At 43.6% G+C, this 25,527-nt stretch overlaps 1 protein-coding gene across 3 annotated transcripts in view; it reads right to left on the bottom strand.

Annotated features, from left to right (window-relative positions):
- Positions 1–4,076, bottom strand: part of RBPMS (RNA binding protein, mRNA processing factor) — a 113,065-nt gene extending 108,989 nt beyond the window's left edge. For all 3 annotated transcript variants that reach the window (XM_026712694.2, XM_087926297.1, XM_026712695.2), the window contains exon 1: positions 3,546–4,076. In XM_026712694.2, coding sequence (XP_026568479.1) covers positions 3,546–3,608 — 63 coding nt within the window. In that variant the 5' untranslated portion in view covers positions 3,609–4,076. The remainder of the gene's footprint in view (positions 1–3,545) is intronic.
- Between the last annotated feature and the right edge of the window lie 21,451 nt (positions 4,077–25,527).

Here is a 25,527-nt window from a genome sequence, read left to right as displayed (position 1 = left end):
TAATATAGTTTCAGATGTTTCATTTAGCACTATTAGAAATAGCCATACTCTTTGAAACTGTTGGAATAATTGAAAGATTAGACTTTCCAGACTTAAGAAACAAAGGCATGGATTTTAGTTTGAGAACCTAACAAAACATTCTTCCAGGACCATTACCTTTTTTCTGTACGTGTATTATCTTGTTTACCCAATCAGTTTTAGTCCATCTACATTTCATACAGTTCAACTACTAGTACATCACCACTAATCATGAAGACTCTTCAGCCTGTAACTGATACTGAAGATATGATAGTATATCAGAACCATATAAGCTCTGGAAATGGAAACTTGGATTCATGTCTGACTTTAGCCACAGATTTATTTGTTTTTGTAAAATTAGACAAGATACAGTATGTTGCAATGTTTCTCTTTACCTCATCTTAGCAGTTTCTGATTTTTAAGAATTTCTCATTGGATTACTGAAATGGCTCTAGGGTACTGGCATGTAACCTCTCGTGTTACATATACTCAGCGTTAATGCCCCAAGTCAAAAAACAAGCAGAGAAGTAGCTATGTTGGTTTATTGTATTTACATGGTTTCCACTTCCTCACTCATTGATTACCTGCTTAATTCACTGTTCAAGTTTCACATAACTCACTGAATCAAACTCATCATCGGGGCTGGGTTGACAAAACATACTTATCTAGTTTATCATTGAGACATGGACACTGTACTGCTATCCTACTACAGGGACCTTAGGAAGAAGTGCATTTTGAAAAATAGTTTTGGAGAAACAGTGGAGGATGGTGAAACATCTCCCTCCACTGGACCAGGTCACCAGGCTTTAAAGAAAAATATATCCTATGTATTATATAGATTTTGACCTATAGTTTTCATTCCCAATATTATCAGTGGGAATATAAGTATATTTTATAGGAGAATCCCTACAAAATACGATGTATTGAGTATGTCAGTGAGGTAAGCACACTTCTATAGGGTACAAACAATAGGAGCGTTCAAGAATACTAATCAATTAAATTACCAAACCGGTTTGTATCACCCAAAGTTTGTTGAATGACGGTATAGTTCCCATTACTTAATTTATTTTCACTTTCATTTATACCATACTTTCATTTGCCAAGGTTTAGTGTTATTGCTGTAGACTGTGCAGCTGTAGGAAGCTAAATATGAACATGTCTCATTTTAAAATATCTGAGGGAGAAAAAACCATCTTGGCATAGTGTGTCAGGTTTCTGCCCACCTTAGAAGCACATTTAATTTTCTATACTATCTCCATCAAATCTTACTGGGGCCAGATATTCTTAGGAAAAGGTGGTCTTTTCTTTCCTTTCTCCCTTTTTAGTAATTCATTTTGCTGTCAAGAACCACACAATGCTTTAGATTCAATTCCAAAAATATGTTCATGGGGAATTCATGGGGATGAGTAGTGTTTCAGTGTGCAACTTTTAAAGCAGCCGCTCTTTTCCTGGAATCCATGTCAAAATTCAAGTCAACCCTACATAACACAAATTTTAAGGAATAACATTGGAGTGGAATCTTAAATGAACCTACCTCTCTATAAAAGAAGGGACTTTTAGAACTGCCTGCTTTATCTCCTATAAAGTAATGAGAGTCAGTCTTTGAATATCATTTTTTGGGAAATGCTGGAGCAATAGTGTTGTTTTGAAATTTTATCTAGCTTTAGGTCAGGATCTTCAAACTTGACAGCTTTAAGACTTGTGGACTTCAATTTCCAGAATTCCTCCTCCAGTCATGTTAGTTCAGGAATTCTGGGAGTTGAAGTCCACAAGTCTTAGAGCTGTCAAATTTGAAGGCCCTTGCTTTAGAAAGTCCTCTGAAAATCCTCTTCGCTTTGTTTCTAAAACCCTAACCCATAATTGGCATTACTAGAAGAAAGGATATGCCTTATCTGATAGCCATGCAGATATATCCTGTAACAATACCCTGTTTCACAACTTCAGAGTAGTTCTACAATAAAAAAACACTAGAGTTACACAATAAAACAATGAAATCTGCTCACAGTGTAGAAAGGTTTCACGGTGATAATATCATGAACTTTCTCTTCCCAGACATGATAAAAAGTGAAGTAAATAAATACATATAAAGATACCAAATCTTACTAGTTCTGAAAATAAATCCAGATTAATTATAGTTTTAAAAAACTTTTTAAATAGTCTGTTATACTGTAGGTTACAATATGTTATAGAAACCTTATTTTCTTATTTTTTTAATCTAAGTAGTATTATTTTTATCTAAATGGCATAGTGTGTCAAAAGTTATCTATAGAAATCAATGAAGAAACCTACAGATATATTTTAGAAATATTATTTACATGGGGAGTATCCCAAGATAAAATTATTCTCTTCCTGAATATGCCTGTGTGTATTGTTAATGTAGCTAATTGCAACTGTCTTACCAACTTGCCAAAACTATGAGTAACATTTTTTTTCTGGCACAGTCAACAAGGAAAAACAAAGTTTCTCTCACAAATCAGCATCAGGTCATGGTGCTCCAAGACTGAGTTTTGAATGTCTGTCACTCTATCGGTTAAACAACTGCATTTTACAAAGACAAATATGTTATTAATTTCAAAAGATAGCTACCATGTTCATAGTATTAGCTTGTACTATCCAAACATAGATCTAAGCTGATTGTGAATTTATTAAACATTCTAGAAATGTACAACTTTTAAAGAAATGCAACTCTACCTCTTCAAAATTACATGAAGGATAAGTTTAAACACTATTTATTTACATACACCAACACACACACACACATATATATGGGCATAAATTCCATTTAACTCAAACCTTACTTCTGAACACATATGTGCAAGATCGCACACCTAGAAAACACGCACCTCTCTGGAAATATTTATTCCAAAGCAAACATATACAGGACCCAGGCTGCTAAATCACGGGATACTGCTAACCTGCAGCTGTAAATGATCCATGACTAACCTCCTTTTTAGTTTATTTTATTGGTCCCCCCGCATATGACATTGCGGATTAAAATTTACTCAAGATCTTCTGCAAGTTTTCCGCATCTTAACTCATCGGAAAAGAATGCGCTCGATACGTTATCTATTAATCTGGGCGCCTGGCTTTTTAAAGGAATACGCTGCTTTAAAACCAGCCGATTGCTGCGGACACTAGATCCTGGAAGCCCAATCTCTACCAACTTCTAGAATCGCCAGAAGTCCAACAGCGATGCTGTTTGGAACACTCGAAACTCCTTTCGCTTTTTGCAAAGGTTGCGCAATCTCTCTCGCCACCAAAAACGGAGCCAAGTGTCAATGGGCACCGCAGGCGGGTGTTATGTCCGTGTGTGTCAGAAAAAGCCCAGCACCAACGAGGCTGCCCGCTCAGAAGTGACGCTTCTGATGCCCCGAAACTTTTGCCCAGGGTTCCCCAATATATCGCCGTGGCGCGCCGTGACACCGCGCTGGAAAAAGGAAAGTTTTTCCCACCTCCACCCCCCCACCCCCACCCCCTCAGCCCAGGACGGCCAATTAAACCACGGCCTCTCCTTTTCGGGCAGGTACCTCTTCCTCTTGCAAGTTCGGCTCGGCCGGGCTGAGCTCTTGCTCGCTTTTGCCGCTGTTCATTGTCTCCTCCGCCGGCCCGAAATGCCCTCTTCGCCTCGCCTCGCCTCTCCGCGGCGCGTTTAGGCTGAGGGGGTCACAAACGGGGAGGCGCGGCGAGCGAGGCGAGGCGAGGGAGGGGGAAAGCAGCGGGGCTCGAGCCCAGGCTACCACCACCAGCTGCCCTCAGCAGCATGCAGGGGGTTCTGGCGGAATGGCGGCACGGGAGCCCGAGCTTGAGGCGGAGAGCGGCTGGCGGTCGCCGCTGCTGGTTCCCTCTGGAAGAAGGTGGGGGAAGAGTCCCAAGCTTTGCCTTTTGCGCGCCTTTGCTCTTTAGTTGGCGGAGTGGGTGTCTCCCTCGCCTGGCGCTGACTTCTTGGGACGACGCGGGGCGCGGACGAGCGTGGAAAATAAGACTCCCCCCTCTGAAAGCCCCCCGCGGCCGGAGCACGTGAAGCGACCTCGAGGCTGGAGATTTGGCAAAGCAAAGAGGGAGGAGGAAGAGGAGGAGGCGCTTCGAAGGGTGATAACTCTGGAAGCCTCCTGCCTTTGCTGAAGGCTGAGGAGCCTATCAGCTGTCCTGGCTTCTCCTGCCTGCTTCTCTGAGGGCCCCTTTCAGGCTTCAGGCTTTTGGAAGTAGGGGGACAAATTTTGGTTGGATGCCATGATGGCATGCAGGTAGCCCTTGACTTACGACCACATCCGAGCCCCAAATTTCTGTTGCCTTTGTTAAGTGAGTTTGGCCCCCATTTTACACTCTTTCTTTCTTGCCACAGTGGGTTAAAGGGAATTGCTGCCAATTGTTAGGAAAGCCCATTGTGAAATGAATCTGACTTCCCCATTGACTTTGTTGGTCAGAAGGTCACCAAAGGATCACCATAGTGCAACTGTCATAAATGTCAGTCAGCTGCCAAGCATCCGAATTTTGATCATGTGACCATGACAGTGGTCTTAAGTGTGAAAAATGGCTATAGATCGCCTTTTTAAAAAAAACTGCTGTTGTTACTTCAAATGGTCACTGAATGGTTGTAAATTGAGGGCTACCTGTACTCCCACAAAATGGCTGCCTTGGGAGCATGGTCAGTCACAAAACTCCTGCTTCTTGAGAGTCGAGCATGTGATGTTGTTCCCGCTACCCACTCAAGGTTGTTTCCTTCCTGCACTGCTTCCTGTCACCTGGATTACCTCCGTCAACGTTCTTGCAGGTGGACACATTTCTAAATAAAACTGCAGCTGCCCACCCCTTTTAATTTCCAAGAAGGCCTCTGGTGTTTACTTTAACATGCATTTTGATCCATAGTAAAATATTGTGAAGCTGAAGTGCCTGCATTTAAAATAGGTATTCCAATTTACATTTTGAATGTGCATTTCCCTTCTCTCTCCCTCCCTGCCTCCGCTCTCTCTCTCATAAGGTAGCTGAAGATATTAAGATGCAGCTTTCTTTCACACACACTGAATTTACAAACTGCAAGGATTTCAAAGGAGTCGCATGTTCTTTCCGATCAATGAATGAAAAAGTCCCAGAGAAAACTGAAGTAAAATCATAACACAGTTTCCCTTAGTAATTGCTTCACTTTACAATTGAGTTGTTAGACCCAATTATGGTCACTGCACAAGAACCACCTATAGGTTTTTTAAAAAAGAATTTACCAATTCACACTTCTTTCAATCAGTAGTACTTAGGATTGTTCTTCAAGTGACATTGATGACTTTTATACTTTTTCTTAGTGATAAATTAGAACTAATTCTAAAGCTATCATTAATAAAAGAGAAGCTAATTATTTTCAAAATATGTGTCAGAATATGCTAACTTGGTTTAGGTAGTAAATTTAGACCCGAACCTATAATGTCCCGCCACAAGGGAGATTACCCACTGCAGCTCTATACAATTCATGACTCTGCCTTCTAATCAGTTTCTGGGCAATATCACATCAAACATGATGAATAATTCAAAACATTGGCAATGTAGGATTGTAGAACAATTATTCATCCTCAGACATGATCTCCTTTTTGGCTGTTCCTGAGAATAATTTCTTTGGGCATGCCTTTATCCAATCAGTGGATATATTTGGATCAGGAACTTACAGAGAAACATAGGAGGGAGATGCCCTTGAGAAAGAATAAATCATAATCTATACATATTCAAATATACATTCCTCTCCCTGAAGTAAAGTATGACTCCAATTCAGAAAAAAAATGAATAAGATGTGATGTTTAGAAAACAATGATGTAATCATGTTGGTTGGGTTAAGTTCATGACCTTCCCTGTTATTTTTGATTATATTTTCTAAACATTCCAATAAATAAATTGATTCACTTTGCTTAAGTCTTTTGCTCTAGTAGACTTCACGGTGAGGTTCATTAATGTCATGCCTGTCTTTCCACCACTAAAAATAAATCTAGATTATTAGAACGGCTCAGTAATGATTCTTTATTTCTCTGGGACTCTAAAGAACATGCGGTTCCTTTGAAATCCTTGCAGTTTGTAAATTCAGTGTGTGTGAAAGAAAGCTGCATCTTAATTTCTTCAGCTACCTTATGAGAGAGAGCGGAGGCAGGGAGGGAGAAGGGAAATGCACATTCAAAATGTAAATTGGAGTACCTATTTTAAATGCAGGCACTTCAGCTTCACAATATTTTACTATGGATCAAAAGAGTGTTTAAAATAGGCTCTTTTAAAAGTTAAAAGAGATCTAGGAGGTGTGACATTGGACTCCACAACTGGAAGTTCCACTGTTCTTTACTAAAAGCCACCATGAAAGAAGTGGAAATTTCAAAACAATTTTCTATATAGAGGAAGATTTTAGCCCTTTCCCCCTCCAAGCCCCCCTCTTCCTTTAAAACAGTTATTTGTCCCACATGATGAAATATATGCATATGGTTCCCCCAGTCATGGTTATTATGAAAATGATGTAGACAGGTGGAAGAATTTAAACCAGCTCCAGATTAGAACTCACCCTAGCGGTTTTGCTATTTTCTGCCTAGATATATATCTCCCCTGTATATACATGTACAGAAAAATACTGGCTAAATTTTAGTCCATATTCCTCATTCAAGTGTGATGTATCAGAAGCCAGATAAGTCTTTCTGTTGTCCTCATGTAAGAGGCATTTACTTTGGGTTACACTCCAGAATTCTAGAAATTAGGGGAGGAAATCAATGAAAGTTCCCTCAAAATTCCTTGGCCATGATACAAAAGTGACATTTCAAACAAGATATCACATGCTTAGCAATCATCTCAAGATTGCTAAAAGTACTGGAGATCTTCAAATAAATCAGATCCATATACAGTAAAAATGAATGGCAAATCACTGCACATGTCAAACAGTACTGCAAGGGAAAAGAATGGGAGATACTAACCAGCATTGAATGGTAATCCAGGATCCAATGCTTTAATGACTCCCCCCCGCCCCCCGAACAATAGCAGGATCAGAAAAGAGTCAAGGGGGAACATTAATAAGTGTGGAAAGGGAACTTCACGAAGAAAGTAGTGTCACAAAAACAGGAAAAGCCATAAAACAAACTTACATAGGAAAATGAATCAAATAAAAAGGTATTAAAGAATCCCTATAGACAAAAGCCTAAGTAATTAAGAAAACTAGACAAATAAGAAAAGGAAACAAAAAGATAATTTAGAAAACCCTTACAAACGCAGGACATACCAAATAAGCAAAATAAACAGACAAAAGACACAAAATATAAATTACAAAAGGGACAGACAGGAGATTGCCACAGAACAAATATGAAAAACTATCTTAAAGCTAAAAGAGATTAGAGAAAACCAATAATACAATCTAGCCACCCTGCGGAGTTTGCCTTCTGCACCCCTCAGAGTTTGCCCTCCAGTGGGAATAAAGACAAACTCAAACAAGATTTGAAACATTAAGCACAAATACAAACATTCACACAAAATCAACTTACAAAGGGAGAAAAGGGTATAAAAAACCAGGGACTTACCATAAGAAGCTAGCTAGCCCAGGAACGCAGACTTCTCGCTGTCCCCCACCTTCCTGAAAAATAAAAAGATCCAGCTTTCAAGCAGTTGTCCATATCCTTGTGCCGGAGCTCTCCCAGCAGGAAAATCGAATCCTTGAAAGAAAGGCATTTTGACACCTTTCAACAATTAGCGACCATGAAGGTTTCCCAGCCAACCCTGCCACTAGACTGGGCCCATGGATCCAAACCCAGCCGGCATGGACCTTCTTTGTCCAGGGACAACATCCACGGACCCAGCCCGGAAGGTATAGGGTAGTAAAGGGAGTCCTTGGGCTTTTCCGCTCAACAGCTGCTTGAAAGCAGGTGAGTACCGCTTCAAATTTATAACCTTACTAGTGAGGGGAGTGGAAGTGTGAGTGGACCAGGTGTGTGATTGTGGGTTTTCTCTGTGGAAACAATGGGACCTCACCTCCTCCGTGATTGCCAGCCGCACCCCAGCCAGCTGCTAGCTGAAACACGAGCCGTGACCGGCTGGATTTGGGAACGCAAGGGGTGATCACAGAGTGTGAGTCCTTCTGAAGGACGTAAGAAAAACCGAGCAGGCTGCAAAAGGAACTGGTGTTAGGAGATAAATAAAAAGCAGAGGACAAATAGTCCCGGTGCATCCCGCAAGCAAAGCCCTGTGCATTTAGAACGGGCCCGTACCGGCTGCTTGCAAACAAAATTGGAAATAGTTTGTCTAAAAAAAGCAGAAAAGGTCCTTCCAGATCCTTACCTTTAAGGGAGAGCTGAAAACTGATGGCTGAGTGTAAGGAGGGGCCCGTACTGGAGCTGCTAGGGGGCAGACAGTCCTCCGAGATCCCTGTTTTTTAGGAGGGGGGTCTTAAAACTGATGGCTGAGTTTCCCTAAAAGAAAGGGGCCCGTACTCCATGTGTAGGGAAACCGGAGTCCTTTCCAGACCTTTTTTGTCTGAAAACTGACGGCTGTAGCCCGGCTAAACAAAGCAATCCCCACATCAGGCAGGGAATATGGAATATGGAAAGTTGTAGCTCGAGGGCAATGTAAGAGACCCCCTTGGATAAATTACTTGAGGCTTGGGATGAAAGGCAAGTGCCTGTCCTGACTGGAATGCATAAAAAAGAAGCAAAAAGAATTTGCAAAAAGTGGGCTTTATTGAGAGATGACACGGGTAGACAAATTTGGCCTGATAGCGGTACTTTAGATTATAAAACCCTGAAAGCACTTAGAACACACATTAAACCCAGCCAAATACCCTATTGGTACTGCTAGGCTGAAATGGCTAGGGCCAAAGACCTGACCGAGGGAAAAGATCATGAAAAACCTGAAACCCATTCCCTGGAAGGAAAGACTGAGGCACAGATTATGGCTCCCCTTTTAAGCAAACCAGTGCCAGGCAGAAATAGGGGACAATTAGAATATGTTTTTACTCACACTCCCTTCTCTGCCTCTGATTTGGTCATCTGGAAAAAGGATATCCCAGCTTTCTGGGCTGATCCTCAAACAGTAATTCAAACCCTGAAATCTATCATAGACAGCCATAATCCATACTGGAGTGATATGACTCAGCTGCTACAAGTCTTTCTAACTAAAGATGAACTATTAAAACTATTTGAAAAAACAGACCAAATAGCTAAACTACCAACTATCCCTGGACAGGCAGCCCCAGCCTGAATTGCATGGCCAGTACATTGCCCTAACTGGGACTACAATGATACCAATCACTGGGATGAATACACAAGAGCAAAAAATAACTTACTAGAAGCTTTAGAGGAAATAGGTAAAAAGCCTTTAAACTGGTCAGAATTTCAAAAAACAACACAAAGAGAAAAGGAAAACCCTGATGCCTTTTGGGTCCACCTGTCAGAAGCAGCTACTGCATATGCCCATCTAGACCTTAGCTGCCTGAAGGACCAAAGGATTTTAGCTTCAGCCTTCGTGGACCAGTCCACCGTGGATATCAAAGAGCATTTTCACTGCTTTGTCTCTAACTGGCCAACCTAAGAAATAGCAGAGTTGCTCAGGATCACTAACTTTGTCTATGATCAAAGAGAGAAACTGAAAGAGGAAGAGAAAGATAGGAAGGAGGATAGAAAGACAGGAAAAGGAAAAAGGAGGATAGAAAGACAGGAAGACTTAAAAATGTTTGCTGTAATCCAACATGATTACTCAATATGAAGCTGAACTTTTTACCTCTGATCACATTACGTTTGAGAGATGTAATACTCTAAACCCAGCTAACCTGCTCCTTACAGAACAGGGGGAAGGTAATCTCTATGATTGCCTCCATTTAGTGCATGACGCTGAACTACCCCACTCCAATTTAACAGATACCCCGCTACAAAACCCTGACATTGAACTCTTCACAGATGGTTCCTCCTACATGCACGAGAACAAAAGAGTAACAGGAGCAGCCCCCCCCCCCCAGTGCCCAAGCAGCTGAGCTTATAGCTTTAACTAAAACTTGCGAAGCTGCAAGGAACCGATCTACTAACATCTATACAGATTCCAAATACGTTTTTGGAGTCTGCCATGCAACAGGAGCTCTATGGAAACAAGGGGGATTTTTAACTTCAGCTGGACAACAGATAGTACATGCACCATTAGTAGCCAAACTATTAGAAGCCATCCAATTACCACAAGAGCTAGCAGTCATCCATTGTAAAGCCCACCAAACAGATGATTCTACAATAACAAAAGGAAACCAATATGCAGATGCAACAGCCAAATGGGTGGCAACCAAACCTCTACCTCACACCATCATGACACCAGCCTTAACAACTAAACCAGAACTACTATACAAACAATTTCCAGATAAAGGGGAATCTGAACAATGGGGGGAAAAAAATCCAGCAGTTTTTGAGCAAGGATTTTGGAGAGTCCCAGATGGCAGACCCATAGCCCCATGACGTCTCCTTAGGTTAATTTGCCAAAGATTACATACAAAGGGACATTGTGGCACACAAGCTATGGTAGATGCCATCAGGAGGGTATGGTATGCACCTGGAGCCTATAGTGAGGCTACAAGAATAGCCACGACATGCCAAACCTGCCAAGCAAATAATACCACCTCCAGAAAAGCAATTCATGAAGGAGGAAGACCCTGGGCACAGAAACCATTTGAAAAGATCCAAATGGATTATATACAGCTACCTAAGGCAAATGGGTATCAATATGCTCTTGTCTGCAAGGACCAACTAACCCACTGGGTAGAGGCCTTCCCGTGCCACCATGCTACTGCCTTAGAAACAGCCAGACATCTCCTCAAAGACATTGTGCCTAGGTTCAGGGTCCCCACCATTCTGGACATGGATAGGAAAACACTTCATAGCACAAGTCCTCACAATTATATTCCAGGCCCTGGGCATTACCCCAAACCTCGATATGCCCTATTCTCTGACATCATCAGGAGCCATGGAGAGAGCAAACAAAGAGGTGAAGACCCTGCTGGGCAAACTCTGTCAGGAGACACACCTCTCCTGGCCACAAGTGCTCCCAATTGCCCTCTTTTATATCAGAACTAGACCAAGACAAGATATAGGTACTTCCCCCTTTGAGATCCTTTTTGGTCGCCCCCCCCCACCCCCGATACCCTACAAGGCCTAGATCCTCATTCCCTTTGCTTAGATGGGGGGATAGGGTTCTCTCTTCTTATCTTACAGCCCTGCAAAAGAGACTACAGACCCTTTGGACCCAGAGTGCACTGACACAGACCTTACCCCTGGAAGAAGCCCTGCATCCATATGAGCCAGGAGATTGGGTGTGGATCAAGTTCTTCACCAGAACCTCACCTTTACAACCCAGGTGGAAAGGACCCTACCAAGTCTTACTAACTACACACACTGCCATAAAGATTGCAGAATGAGACACTTGAATTCATTGGACACATGCAAAGCCAGCAGTCATAGACCATAGCCAAACTCCACCACAATCAATCCCACCCATCAAACTCAAGAAAGATCGGGACACAGATCAATGGACGCTTGCAGCATTCTTCAACACCATTGAACCACACAACTGTGAGGAACCAAGTGCAAATGTTGAATTACACAAAACTGGACTCCCAGGTGCTGAATTATAAAACTCTATTTTTATTTTTTATTTTTCTCTCACCTTCTCCATTTTTTTCTTTTTTCCCTTTTTTCTTCGTATATTTTTTTAACAAGGAAGAGACTTCAGCCATACCTTTTAGTAATTTTTGAGACTTGACCTATATCTTTTTTTTTTACATTTTATTGTTACCTTTTGTTTTTACATTGTACTAAAAAAAGGGGGGGGGGAGAAAAGGAATCTAGCAATGGGAAACATGAAATGCAATATATACTATGTATTATTATCTGTAACAATTGTAACACTTGTAACACAAGCAACTGTGTTCCTGGAACCAAAGCTTATCCCAGAGAAAGGAAACGTATGGGCATATTTAGCAAGGGAAATACTCAACACCACTAACTTTTGCTTAGCAGGAGGGAAATCAGTCAAGGACATCTTAACCACATGCCTAATGGGAGTGGCAACTAGACCACATAACATCATTAACTACACCACATTGAGAAACCTTCCTGACTCCTATGAAAGCATTTTTAGCTGGGGCCACTCTACAAAAACCAAAGACCACACCACGTACACCCTACACATTGCTGCAGTAACCACCTCTGAGAGATGCTTTAATGTCACTGGGTGCAGCACACCTAGGGTCACAGAATGCACCAGCCTTAGCAACACAGAACTAAAATGCAACTACACAGAGACCATATCATTCTCATATAGTTACCTGAAGCTCCCACCAGGGTGGTTTTTTCCTTTGTGGCTTAAAAGCCTACTCATACCTTCCTGCAAATGCCACCAATGGCCCTTGCACCTTGGGAAGGTTAATCATGCTTATGCCGTCCTTACAGAGACGACACAGGAGAGCCTTCCAAACCCTAGACTCAGACTGTGACTCCAAAGTCTCCCTTCTCACCAAAGCAGAATATATCTCATTGGCAATATTCTTAGTGGGGGTACCTGGATTGGCAGTGCGAAATTCTAGAAATTTGAATAGCCTAGCAGGTACCCTAGCAAAAGGCTTGAATTCGACTTACCATGCCCTGGATGCCCTTAACAGAGAACTGACGGAGGTCAGAGAAGCCACCCTGGAGAATAGGGCAGCAATAGACTTCCTTCTCTTGAAGCATAATTATGGCTGCAAAACATTCCATGGGATGTGTTGCTTCAACCTAGACGAAACCTCAGGACTCGTAGAGAGGGACATCCACCACCTGAAAGAGCTAGCTCAAAATATTGGTCATGAGCAATCATTCCTAGACTTTTCATGGCTCTTCTCGTGGATACCAGATTTCCATTGGCTCAAAATCCTTACAACAACCATAGTCACTATTTGTGTCTTTGGAGCCCTCATGTGTTGCCTCTGTCGATGCATACCACCCTGCCTTAGCTGCCTAAAGGCCTGTATCCCATCTCAGAAGAGAAATCAAAGGGGAGACAGGCGGCCATGATGTTGATCCAGATTGATCACAAATACCAAGTATACCCAGACACTCAATCTGAGACTGCCCTCTAAAAATAAAAAATAAAAAATGAAGGATTGTGGAAAGGGAACTTCACGAAGACAGTAGTGTCACAAAAACAGGAAAAGCCCAAGGGGAACATCAGGTCAGCCATAAAACAAACTTACATAGGAAAATCAATCAAATAAAAAGGTATTAAAGAATCCCTATAGACAAAAGCCTAAGTAATTAAGAAAACTAGACAAATAAGAAAAGGAAACAAAAAGATAATTTAGAAAACCCTTACAAACGCAGGACATACCAAATAAGCAAAATAAACAGACAAAAGACACAAAATATAAATTACAAAAGGGACAGACAGGAGATTGCCACAGAACAAATATGAAAAACTATCTTAAAGCTAAAAGAGATTAGAGAAAACCAATAATACAATCTAGCCACCCCGCGGAGTTTGCCTTCTGCAGCCCGCAGAGTTTGCCCTCCAGCAGGAATAAAGACAAACTCAAACAGGATTTGAAACATTAAGTACAAATACAAACATTCACACAAAATCAACTTACAAAGGGAGAAAAGGGTATAAAAACCCAGGGACTTACCATAAGAAGCTACCTAGCCCAGGAACGCAGACTTCTCGCTGTCCTCCGCCTTCCTGAAAAATAAAAAGATCCAGCTTTCAAGCAGTTGTCTGTATCCTTGTGCCGGAGCTCTCCCAGCGGGATAATCAAATCCTCAAAAGAAAGGCATTTTGACACCTTTCAACATAAGACTGGCACTTCCTGGTCATCTGCCTTAGCAGTTTACACGAATTCTGTTAGAGATTTCTTCCTGTTCTTTTCAGGATGCACGGTTCTTTTGTTGATCAAATATCTAGGAACATAAGGAACAAGTGGCCAACTCTTGGACTGTAACACCAAACAGCCCAATCAAGACAAAGGCATCTGATTCTACAGTAATTGAGGAGCAATCCCTGTGGATATAGATAGAACTTTCTTTTTCAAAGATGGAGAAGGCCATGCTGGGAAGACTTCAGCAGCCTGATGGAGTAGACCATATAAGGAAGTCAAAAGTGAGGCTAATTTTTCTCAATAGCTGAAAGACAATTTCTTGTATTGTGGTTCCATTTTTTGCTTGGGTATTGCCAATATTTATATAATTGCCAAATACTTGTCTAGTAAGTTATAGTTTCTACAATTATAGATGTGGTATGTTTCCCAGGGTCTGTCTGAATAAATGTCATTACAGTCTATTTTTTTGTCCCACTCACATAGCTGGATTTGATTAGGTGCTGGTATCGTGTTGAGGTCTCCCACAATCATTGCCTCATTAAAGAACAAAGGAAAATCCAAAACTCAACTATATGCAATATGGAGCAGGTTTTCGTTTTTGTAGCAGAGTGCCTAATGCTGCTATGAATTCCATGTTTTATGCGTGTTTTGATACGTCTCCAAAGAAAGAAATAGCTTAAAACTACAAATGATATATCAACTAACAACAAGATGTGAAACATCAATAAAACCTATACTAGGTAATACATCTATAGTAGATGAGATACCAAAACTAGTATTATTATTAATATTATTTTTGTTTTCACACAACTACCTTTATAATTCATGCTCTAGTCTAACAAAAAGATAGGGGATTCAACATACACTTTCCTGGCAATGTTTATTTACTGAGATAACATTTTTTCTTGTGGGAGGCGATAGCTGGTATCCTTCTAGATTAATTGTCTCGTGTCATTCTTTTCTGGAAAACCTGAATCTGAAAAAATGATACCAGGAAACTACTGCTTAGCCTCAATATATCTGTTCTATGAAGTTGTTGCAGGATCCCACCTTATTTCTCATTTACATATTCTTCAAGTAAAGTTAACATCAAAACCACAAAAGTTATCTTAGTTTTTCTTAACATAAATAAGAGAATATTGAAGAAAAAATTCAATGCATATATGTTGATACTGTGAAAACGGCAAATTATGAGGTTAACTGGGAAGGAACTGAAAAGAGTAATGCCAATTTCATCGTACAGTACCTTATATGGTATGGCCATACTTGGAATACTATATGCAATCTGGCAATCACATTTTAGAAAATACATAATAAAGCTTGAAATGTGCAGGAATGAGGATCTAAAAATTATCGATGGACTGATAGAACAGTTTCCCTGCCCATATAGAAAAGCTGAGAGCCAGTTTGATATCGTGGTTAAGACACCAGGTCAGAAACTGGGAGTTCTAGTCCTGCCTTGGCATGAAGCCAACTGATCGACCTTGAGCTAGTCATTTTCTCTCAGTCCTAGAAAGGAGGCAAAGGCTGTCTACTTGTGAAAAACTTTGCTGAGCAAACTGCAGGAACTTGTCCAGCAGTCTCTGACATGATTTCAGGGAAGAAGAAAAAACAGAAAAGCTTTGAAGGCTTTTTAGCGTAGTATAGAAGGCAAATAACAGGCATGACAGAGGACCAGAAAAGGTGTCTCCCCTTCCCCTTTCTCCCCTTCCGTCTTACATAATATTAACTTCCAGTATGATATAATTTATTTATTTTATTTGTCAAGCATGTATTAGATAACAGATATAATTAGAACATGAAATGGGTACAAAGGGGACATGAGGACAGGGACAATATTGAACGTTTGAGATAAGCAAAAATAATGGTTTCTTCTTGTGGCACATATTGAATTCACTACTATAAATATAATTGATGCAACCAATTGGATGATGTTAAAAGTTTATTAGAAAAATTAATTGAGGATAAAGCTACCCATGATTACCAAATATGATGACTATTTCATCTCCAGAACAGAAGCATCACATAAGCACTGATAAATTCAAGCTATATACTTGATTTTTCATAGAGAGAACAATTCCTCTAGAAAAATTCCTCCTAGAATTCCTCCTTTTGTCATCTGGACCAAACAACTGGCCTTGAACATTGTCTTGTCTTACCTGCATGGAGATTTAGTTTGTTAGTCTCCAGTCGGTTTATTACTATAGGCAGATTCCAAACTAGCATACCTGGCTCCAAAAGAATATGCTTATACAAGCAAACAGTGGTCCAACCAATGCCCAATTTGAACCATTGGTCCAAAAGAATATTGTAGTTGATGGTATCAATAATCAATAAATGCAAAAGACATCAGACAGATTTGCATTTCCAACTGTCCCTCTCATAATAGGTGTCACATATCTGCATGTCTATCTTAGGTTAGGCCCAAATCTAAAGTCCCACTAAAATGAGATAAGAAAAGTAATTTTACCTAAGACCGCCTAAACCTAGTCTATCACTTTACAAAGCATCTTGACTGAGAAGGGACCCACTGCAGTCGACCTATTAAGCATTGTTTTTCTAAGTCCAACGAACGTTTCTTCTGGAAGTTAGACTTCCTATTTCTAAAGAGGGGTTGAATACTTCCTGAACCCAACCACCTATTTTCTCTTTGTCACATGTAATAAACCATAATTGTACTCAATGTCTTTCTTTGAGGGAGATTGGGAGTACAAAAATGTGAAAAATAAATAAATAAAATAAATGAGAGATAGTGACTGTGTGATCATTTGCCTAATCAAATCCTCTTTAATATCCTGTTTATTTTCTCAGGCCTGAGAAGCTTGCACTGTTACCAAAAAAGAGAGGAGAGAACAATACTATATTTAATCTAAATCAAATAACCTTTGAAATGTTAAATATTAAAATATTGTGTTCTCCAATTCACTGTGAATAATACTTACTGTCATTGCTCGTATTAGAAATATGTCCCCCCCCAATCCCCAGACAGGTTTTTGCAATTTAAAAAATATTTTTTGCTTTACTTGTCATTTTTATTTTCAAATACAAAGGAAATAAATATGACTAAATTGTCCTGGAAGTACAGAAGAGGAGAAGGATCTGTGACCTCTAGCCAGAAGTATAAGCTCATTCAACGCTCTAGTGCTGGCCAAGGCAGTAAGAGACTTTGGTTAGTTTCTTGTACTGTTGTAATCTTGTATATACCAGACAGGAAATACTTGTTGAGAATAACAAAGGAATGTTCTTAGGTAATAGGAAATAGATCACAAAACAGGTTGAATTGCTAAGTGTCAATGTATGATTGCAATGCTAGCTCAGTTACCATCTGCACTCTGAAATGATTTGCAGCAGTGACATATTAGCTGGTGCCAGAAGTCACTAATTGGGTTTCAACATATATGCCATTGTCTGTTAACTATGTTTTATTAAATAAATCATCAGTGGCTGATTTGGGCTGACACTGAAAACCCTAAAGAACCATTTAATGAGATGCATGAATTTGCCCACTGTTTATTAATAACTGTTGTTGTACCTCAGACAGAAAACATGGAGAAAACTTGAAGTGCACTCTGAACATTCAAGTCCAAATGTTAAATGTTACCCTGAATGTAGAAGCCCAAATAGAAAAGATCCTAATGGCCTCATAAGCAGAAGAGAGAAATTTTTTTAGAATGCTGTGATTGGCTAGAATGCAGGCTGGAGCTGTGACTGACAAGCAATGTGACTTAATAATTTCTGATTATTAGTCTGTCATCTGCCTGGCTGCACAGCAGAGGTGGTATTCAGCAGGTTCTGACCAGTTCTGGAGAACCGGTAGTGGAAATTGTGAGTAGTTAGGAAAACCGGCAAATCCCACCTCTGACTAGAGATTTTACAGTATCCTTCCCCTGCCATGCCCACCAAGCTATGCCCATAGAACTGGTAGTAAAAAAAATTGAATCCCACCACTGCTGCACAGTTATATTTTTTAAACTGCAAGGATGAAGAAATTTACATTTCCATCAAGAATAGAATTGTTCCAGTTATCCAGATGAAAGGAATGTTTTCCGACAAATATTATTTCTTGAGTAAAAACAAAACAAAATAAAACCCAGAACTAACATCTTCTAGAATCTACATGATAGTGTATTACAATGTTTGCTTTGCTCATAATTCTGCTAGTGGCAACAGCCAAGTTCCAATGCAAAGTTCTTGTAAGAAAAAAAATGCTTAATTTCCAGCTTCATTTCTGGTATACTTGACACCTATTTTTGTAGTTTTGAGGAACGTGAAGCTATTATCAGAAATGGGGAATTATAATAGTAGAAGGCCTTCAGAGATAAGAGAAATTTAAAAGAATTTAATTAATTTGATTATTGCCTTATACTAATGGTCCTCGATTTACAATAGTTCATTTAGTGACCATTCAAAGTTACAACACCACTGAACAAAGTGACATACATGACCATTGCAGTATGCCCATAGTTATGGGATCTAAACTCAGACGTTTGGCAACTAACTCATATTTATGACTGTTGCAGTGTCCCAGGGTTATGGGATCACTTTTTCTGAACTCCTGACAAGCAAAGTCATTGAAGAAGCCAGATTCAGTTAAAAACTGTTTTGCTAATTTAACAACTGCAGTGATTCACTTAAGAACTGTGGCAAGGAAGGTCATTAAATGAGTCAAAATTCACTTAACAACTGTCTCACTTAGCAACATCAATTTTGGGCTCAATTGTGGTTGTAAGTCAAGGATGACCGATATAGGAGTTCTTAGTTGTAGCAAGGAAAGCTAGCATCAGATTATGGACAAACCTGAGTCTAACTGTGTAGCCTCTTATTGCCCCTTTCTTCAGGTTTAAAGCCTGGAAATTGTTGGAAGGGGAACTGAGTTGAAAAATGACGAAAATCTTTCCCGCTACAAAAGTAAAAGAGCCCTTTTGATAGTTTGTGCTGGAGCAACACGGAGAATCCTACACGTTTCAATGACTGCGATTTTAAAAAAAGAAATCATGTGAGAGTTATTTAATAGAGAGTGCTGAAACTGGTATGTCCCAGGAAAACTCAGATAAGATCTTGTCATTCTTTGTTCTTTGTTTTGATCTTATTGGGTATCTCCGTTTCCCATGCTTTCTCCTGTGCAAAGCACCAGGCTCTTTTTCTTATGATCAGGGGCCATAGCTGTCGGGAGGAAGGCAACGGGCCTGGTTAGATCTACTTCAGAGATTCAGGACTGTGCTCAGGCCAAAGCCATTCAGTCTCTTCCTGCTCAGTTGGGCACTGATTTGGTAGGACAGATCCTCTTCCCAGAACTGCCATTTTAACCTTTAGCAATTCTCTCTCTTGACAAAGTGTGATAGCAACTGTCATGCTTCAACCGAAAAAGAAAACTAGCCCAGTCAAGCATTACACCACAAAAGATACCAAAAGAGACATTTTCTCCAAGTTATGTCAGATGTCTTGAGAGATTTCAACAAGTCTTGAACCAGTATAAAAGCAGTCTGTGGACAGCTACTATAGATATGATCTCCCTCTCTAGACTACTCACTGTCAGCTGAGAGTGCCTTATTAGTTAGTGTACAGTGGGGGCAATCTCAGTTTTGAATAATCTTGAAATCACCTACAATTTACTTTCTGAATGATGCCTAGGCTACATTAGCCAGTGATGGAATTATTCACACCTTGGAAATTATGATATTTCTATTTATTTAAATATATGACATAAAGCAAAGAAGAACTTAAAGGAGTATGTACTAGGGCTGTGCAGGATTTGAGTTTTTCAAGAAAAAGGTGCTTTTAGAAGTCATGGGAGTACAAATATTGCATCTGCCCAGAATTCCTAAAAGCAACTATGGTTTTTCCCAGGGACTGCACACTCCTCAAAGAACTTTTTAATTTAAAATCATGCACCATTGCTGTTCTGTACAGACATTTGAATACTCGAAATCCGACAGCCCGGATTGGCTAAAGCGCACGGCCACCGGATTGGCTGAGTGCGCGCACTGATTGGTCGCTCGGAATCGACCGCGATTGGCTGAGCCGATCGCGGGCGATTCAAAAACGACCCGATTGGCCGCAGCACTCAGCAGAAAGTGCTTTTAAGCCGCGCTGCTTCCCCACTCTCCCCACTTGTGTTTTACCCTAATAAATGAGCTGAACCAAGTCACCGACTCGCGTCCTTTGTTCGTATGAAATATACGACACTGGCGACGAAGGTGGGATTTTAAAACAAGTCCCACACCGCACGTGGCCCACGGAACCGCAACCGGCAGCATGGCCAGCGGCAACGTGCCACCCGCTCCCTTCAACCAAGCTACGGAGGATTGGGAATCATAGATAGACCGATTCCTCATGTTCCTGGAGAGTAGCAACCTCAAGGACGCGAACGGGCAGAGGAAAAGGGCCGTCTTCCTCACACACTGCGGGCCCGCAGTGTTTAAAATGGCAAAGCCTCGCCAAGCCGCTCGACGTAAAGGCCATGGACTGGGCTGATCTCGAACCGCTGCTGAGGAGCCACTACGCACCCGCCGTGCCCACCCTCATCCGCCGGCACAAATTCTACCGCCGCGACCAGAAGCAAGGGGAGAGCGTCAGCAACTTTGTGGCCGACCTCAGAGACCTCGGGGCCTGTGCGGGTTCACCGATCTCGATGAAGCCCCTGCGGGACCGCGTCGTCCTCGGCCTCCGGGACCCCGTCCTGCAGAGCCGGATCATGGCAAAGGGCGACATCTCCTCGCCAACGCCCTTGCCGAAGCCACCGCAGCAGAAGCGACCCGGAAATCAGCGGCCCAATTGCGGCAAGCCGGCACCGCAGAGCGACCTGCCATGACCGGCGACCGTGACCCCGAGAACCAGTCCGGATTCGACCATCGAGCAGCCGCCTCCACATCACGGCGATCTCGAATTCCTCCGACTCAGAAGATGACGAGGAGGACATCCACCGACTGCAGACGGGACGCGACCGGCGCGAGCAACGGAACCGAAAATCAAAGTTCCAGTGCGCCGCTGCGGCAGCGAACACCACGCGTCGGAATGCCGGTTCTTTGATGCAATATGCCGGCATTGCAACAAGCGGGCCACATCGCCAAGGTCTGCCGTTTCAAACGGAACCACAGCCCCGCCACCGAGACGGCAGCCCACGGAGGCGCGACAATGCCAGATGCGACAACACCCCCAAGGAACCGCGACCGGGATAGCGAGAGCCGTTGGAGCCGGGAAGCGAGGAGCCGCCGTTTCAACGAAAACCGCCAGCGCGAGGAAACGCACCAGACGGTCATCGTTGGCCATTCCTCCAACTGGGATGGCCGGAAGGTCCACGTGGAGGTCGCCATCGAAGACCGCCCCTGCAAAATGGAAGTCGACTCCGGATCTTACCTATCCATGGTCGCGTGGCGGGAAATTAAGCGGCTAGTACCTCCATGAAACGGCACGAGCTGGAGAGCCAGAAGCTCATCCTCAAAGACTACCAGGGGAATCGCATCCCGTGGTAGGGACCGGGCACTTCAAGGTCACATTTAAAGGCGCACCAAATACTACCCTAACCATCGCCGAACGAGACCGCCCCAGCCTCCTGGGACTTCAATGGTTCGCGCCGTTGGGACTAGAAGTGACCGGCACCAACCACGTCGCCGAGGCGGACTGGGAGGAGCAGCTCGTGCGCGAGTTCCAAGAGGTCTTCGACAGAAACCTAGGCAAGTACCGGGGCCCCAATATCGCTCAGCCTTGACCCCACCATTGCCCCTATCCGCCTCAAACCCCGGTGAGTGCCTTTTGCCCTCCGCCCCAAAATCGATGAGCAATTAAATAAGCTCATCGAGCAGGGAGTCCTTGAGCCAACGGACCATGCCTGATGGGAGACCCCTATAGTCACCCCGATAAAGCCAGATAGGTCGGTGAGAATCTGCGGGACTATAAGGCCACCCTGAACCGTGCGCTACAACAAAGCGCCTACCCCGTCCCAGTAGTGCAACACCTTCTACACTCACTGGGGGGCAGGGTTTTCGCCAAACTCGACCTGGCCCAAGCCTATCAGCAACTACCGGTCGACGAGGAAACCGCAGAAGCGCAGACCATAGTCACACACCGAGGGGCATTCCGCTGCAAGAGGCTCCAATTGAGTCAGCGTAGCCCCGGGGTATTTCAAAGCCTAATGGAGAGGCTCCTCCGGGCATAAAAGGGGTAGTACCCTATTTTGACGACATGTTGGTAGCCACGGCCGACCAGAAACAATTGGAGGGCCACCTAAGGGAAGTACTGCAAAGATTCCAAAGTGCAGGACTAAAAGTTAAGAGGGAGAAATGCCAACTGTGCATGGCACGGGTCGAATTCCTGGGGTACCTACTAGACCAGCACGGAATCCACCCCACCGAGGGCAAAATAAAAGCCGTCAAAGAAGCCCCAAACCCAGAAACAAAACTGAGTTACAAGCGTTCCTGGGGTTGATTAATTTCTACAATGTTTTCCTGCCCCAAAAGGCGACCGTGGCGGAACCGTTGCATAGGCTGCTCGACAAGGCGGCCACCTGGACGTGGGGGGAGACGAGAAGAGGACGCTTTCAACAAAACCAAGGACCTTCTCACATCGGACGCTGTCCTCATCCAATACAGCGAGACACTCCCCATCACGGTAACGTGCGACGCATCACCCTTCGGCGTAGGAGCTGTCCTCAGCCACACCCTCGCCGACCGGAAAGAAGCACCCATCGCCTTTTTCTCAAGGACCCTTTCAAAACCCGAAAGAAACTACAGCCAATTGGACAAAGAGGCTCTAGCAATCGTCGCAGCCGTAAAGAAATTCCACGAATACCTTTACGGCAGGACCTTCTCCATAATCACGGACCACAAACCGTTGCTGGGAATACTGGCGGAGACCGGGCCACCCCAATCATCCTCTCCCCAAGAATGACAAGGTGGTCCGAATTTCTTGCCGCCTACAATTACCGGCTAATCCACCGCCCCGGTAAGTCAATCCCGCACGCGGATGCCCTCAGCCGCACACCATTGCCCACCCTGGATGCTGACCCAGCACCCACCACATCCACCCTGAGCATCGAGACCTTACCCAACCTACCCCTGACCGCATCAGACATTGCCCTAGCAACCAATAAAGACAAACGCCGGCGCAGGTCCTAAGATGGGTGGGAAAAGGGTGGCCGGAGAAGGACGTGGACAACGAGTTCAAAGCTTACCGAACCGACAAACAGAGCTATCAACGCAGAAAGGCTGTCTACTGTGGGGGACAGAGTCATAGTCCCAGAAAAATTGCAAAAGAAGTCCTGAGCATGCTGCACGAAGGGCACCCCGCATCGTTAGGACAAAGCCCTGGCCAGAAGTCACGCCTGGTGGCCAGGGATGGACAAGGAGATCGAAGCCTGGGTGGCCTCCTGCAAGCAGTGCCAGGAATCAAGACCAAACCCCCGCTGCCCCGATCCGGGAATGGGAAACCCTCGGGGGCCATGGTCCCGAATCCACGTAGATTTCAGCGGGACCAACCAGAGGACACACCTTCCTGGTAACCGTAGATGCTTACTCCAACTGGCTGGAGGTAAGCAACATGAAGACAACTACCACAGACGCCGTCATCAGAGAACTCAGAAAGCTCTTCGCAACCCACAGCCTTCCCGATGTCATCGTGTCAGACAACGGCCCCCAGTTCACCGCGCTACCCTTCGAGAAATTCTTGGCAGAACGAGGGATCCGACACGCATTAACGGCACCGGCGCACCCGGCGGCAAACGGAAGGGGCGGAGAAAATGGTCCAATTCACAAAAAGACCATCCAAAAGATCGAAACCGGGACATACAAGACAAAATAAACCGGATGCTACTAATTCAGCACATAACCCCGAGCACTACGATGAACAAGAGCCCAGCAGAGCTACTAATGGGGAGGAAATTGCGATCACCGCTCGACCGTTTGCACCCCACATACAACCCAGAAAGACCCCCTGACTCCACCAGCAAACGCAGAACATTCGCACCGGGAGACAGGGTCTACGCAAAAAACCTTACCGGGACCCCTGGATCCCGGCAACGATCACCAAGCAACAGGCCCACACTGCACGCCTTCAAACTACCGACGGACGACCGTGGAAACGCCACATCGACCAATTGAGAGCAAGAACCACCGCGGGAAATACAACCGACACGCAAATACCAGACACTGAAAGGAACCGCAAAACACCAACCAAGAGGGGAGGGAAGGCCCCAAAGAACAAAAAGAACAAACCCACCCAAAAAGAAACCAGCAGTACTCACCCACCTGAAGAACCGGAGAGCGACCCACTCGAAGCCTCACCTGGAAGGAGCAGCCGAGCCAGCTCAACCGACCCCGAAGCCCGAGCGGGAGCAGTCAAGCCAGCTCAACCAGCCCGGAAAAGCCGAGCGGGAGCAGCGGAGCCAGCAGCTCGACCAACCCGGGAGACCAGGAGGGAGCCGCGGCGAGAGGCCTGACTCACCCTTCCAGGCGGTTCCATCAACGAGGCGGAGAGCGACAGGAGTTGCACCCAACCGGCCGACAGCCAGGAGACAACTGACCAGCGCAAGTCAAGTCGGAAAATACGGAGCCCCGCCTACTTACGGGACTACGCCACGAGGACCAAACCAAGAGGGGAGGGGTGTTCTGTACAGACATTTGAATACTCAAACCGCAGCCCGGATTGGCTAAAGCGCACGGCCACCGGATTGGCTGAGTGCGCGGCACTGATTGGTCGTTCGGAATCGACCGCGATTGGCTGAGCCGATCGCGGGTGATTCAAAACGACCCGATTGGCCGCAGCACTCGGCAGAAAGTGCTTTTAAGCCGCGCTGCTTCCCCACTCTCCCCACTTGTGTTTTACCCTAATAAATGAGCTGAACCAAGTCACCGACTCGCGTCCTTTGTTCGTATGAGATATACGACAATTGCATTCAATTCATTTTTATCTACAAAATTTAATTTTCACATACATTTTATGGGTTTGACCCAGTGGTTTTTTAAGCATCTAAGCTTATTGAAGAGTTTTAATTATTCTAAAATGTTAGTAATTTGAGTTATTTGCAAACAAAACAAGATAAGTGATAAAATTTAAAAATAAGTAAATAGACAATAATTAGTAATATGTGAAGCAGTAAAATGAGTCGTATCACTATGTCAGCCTTACCAGGTAGATCAAGAGGAAACACAACCAGGTGACTAGATAAGCTAATTCTACTGTATTGTAAAACTATATCTTACAAGTCTGAAAGGACAGTTATCCTGTCATCTCTTTATAGCCCAAAAAACTAGGGAAGGTCCCTTCTCAGTCTCTTGTCTCACCCATTTTGCACATGTGGGTTTTGCTGTCTCTTATCAGATGCTTCCCTAGGTACCGTGCTTCTCATATAATAAGGCCGGGTCTTTTTTTTTTTGAGCCCTGAAAAAATGGCTAGGCTGTCTTTTGAGGGCTGACTTAATTCCACCCCACTTGCATCTTTGAGCGGGCAGCGACGGCTTGGATGTTGATCTCGGCATTGGTGGGGTACTTTGTATCAGGGTCAATGCAGGCAGCACCATATCCGGGTGTGCAACAAAAATACTTCCTACCATTACCCCCCATTTTGCATGTTTTAATATAGGCCTTAATTTGGGGGGAGGGGCTTAACTTCATTTCATGCCTATAAAACATGCTGGGACTTCCTATTGGGGGAGGCCGTATTGTTGGAGAAACAGGGTATCTCCCTGCCACCCCTGCCC

The sequence above is a fragment of the Pseudonaja textilis genome, chromosome 2, assembly GCF_049901715.1.
Source record: "Pseudonaja textilis isolate UNSWEBS1 chromosome 2, rPseTex1.2, whole genome shotgun sequence".
Taxonomy (NCBI): domain Eukaryota; kingdom Metazoa; phylum Chordata; class Lepidosauria; order Squamata; family Elapidae; genus Pseudonaja; species Pseudonaja textilis.
The sequence above is the reverse complement of the archived record's forward strand: the minus strand, read 5'-3'. Positions and strand labels throughout refer to the sequence as shown.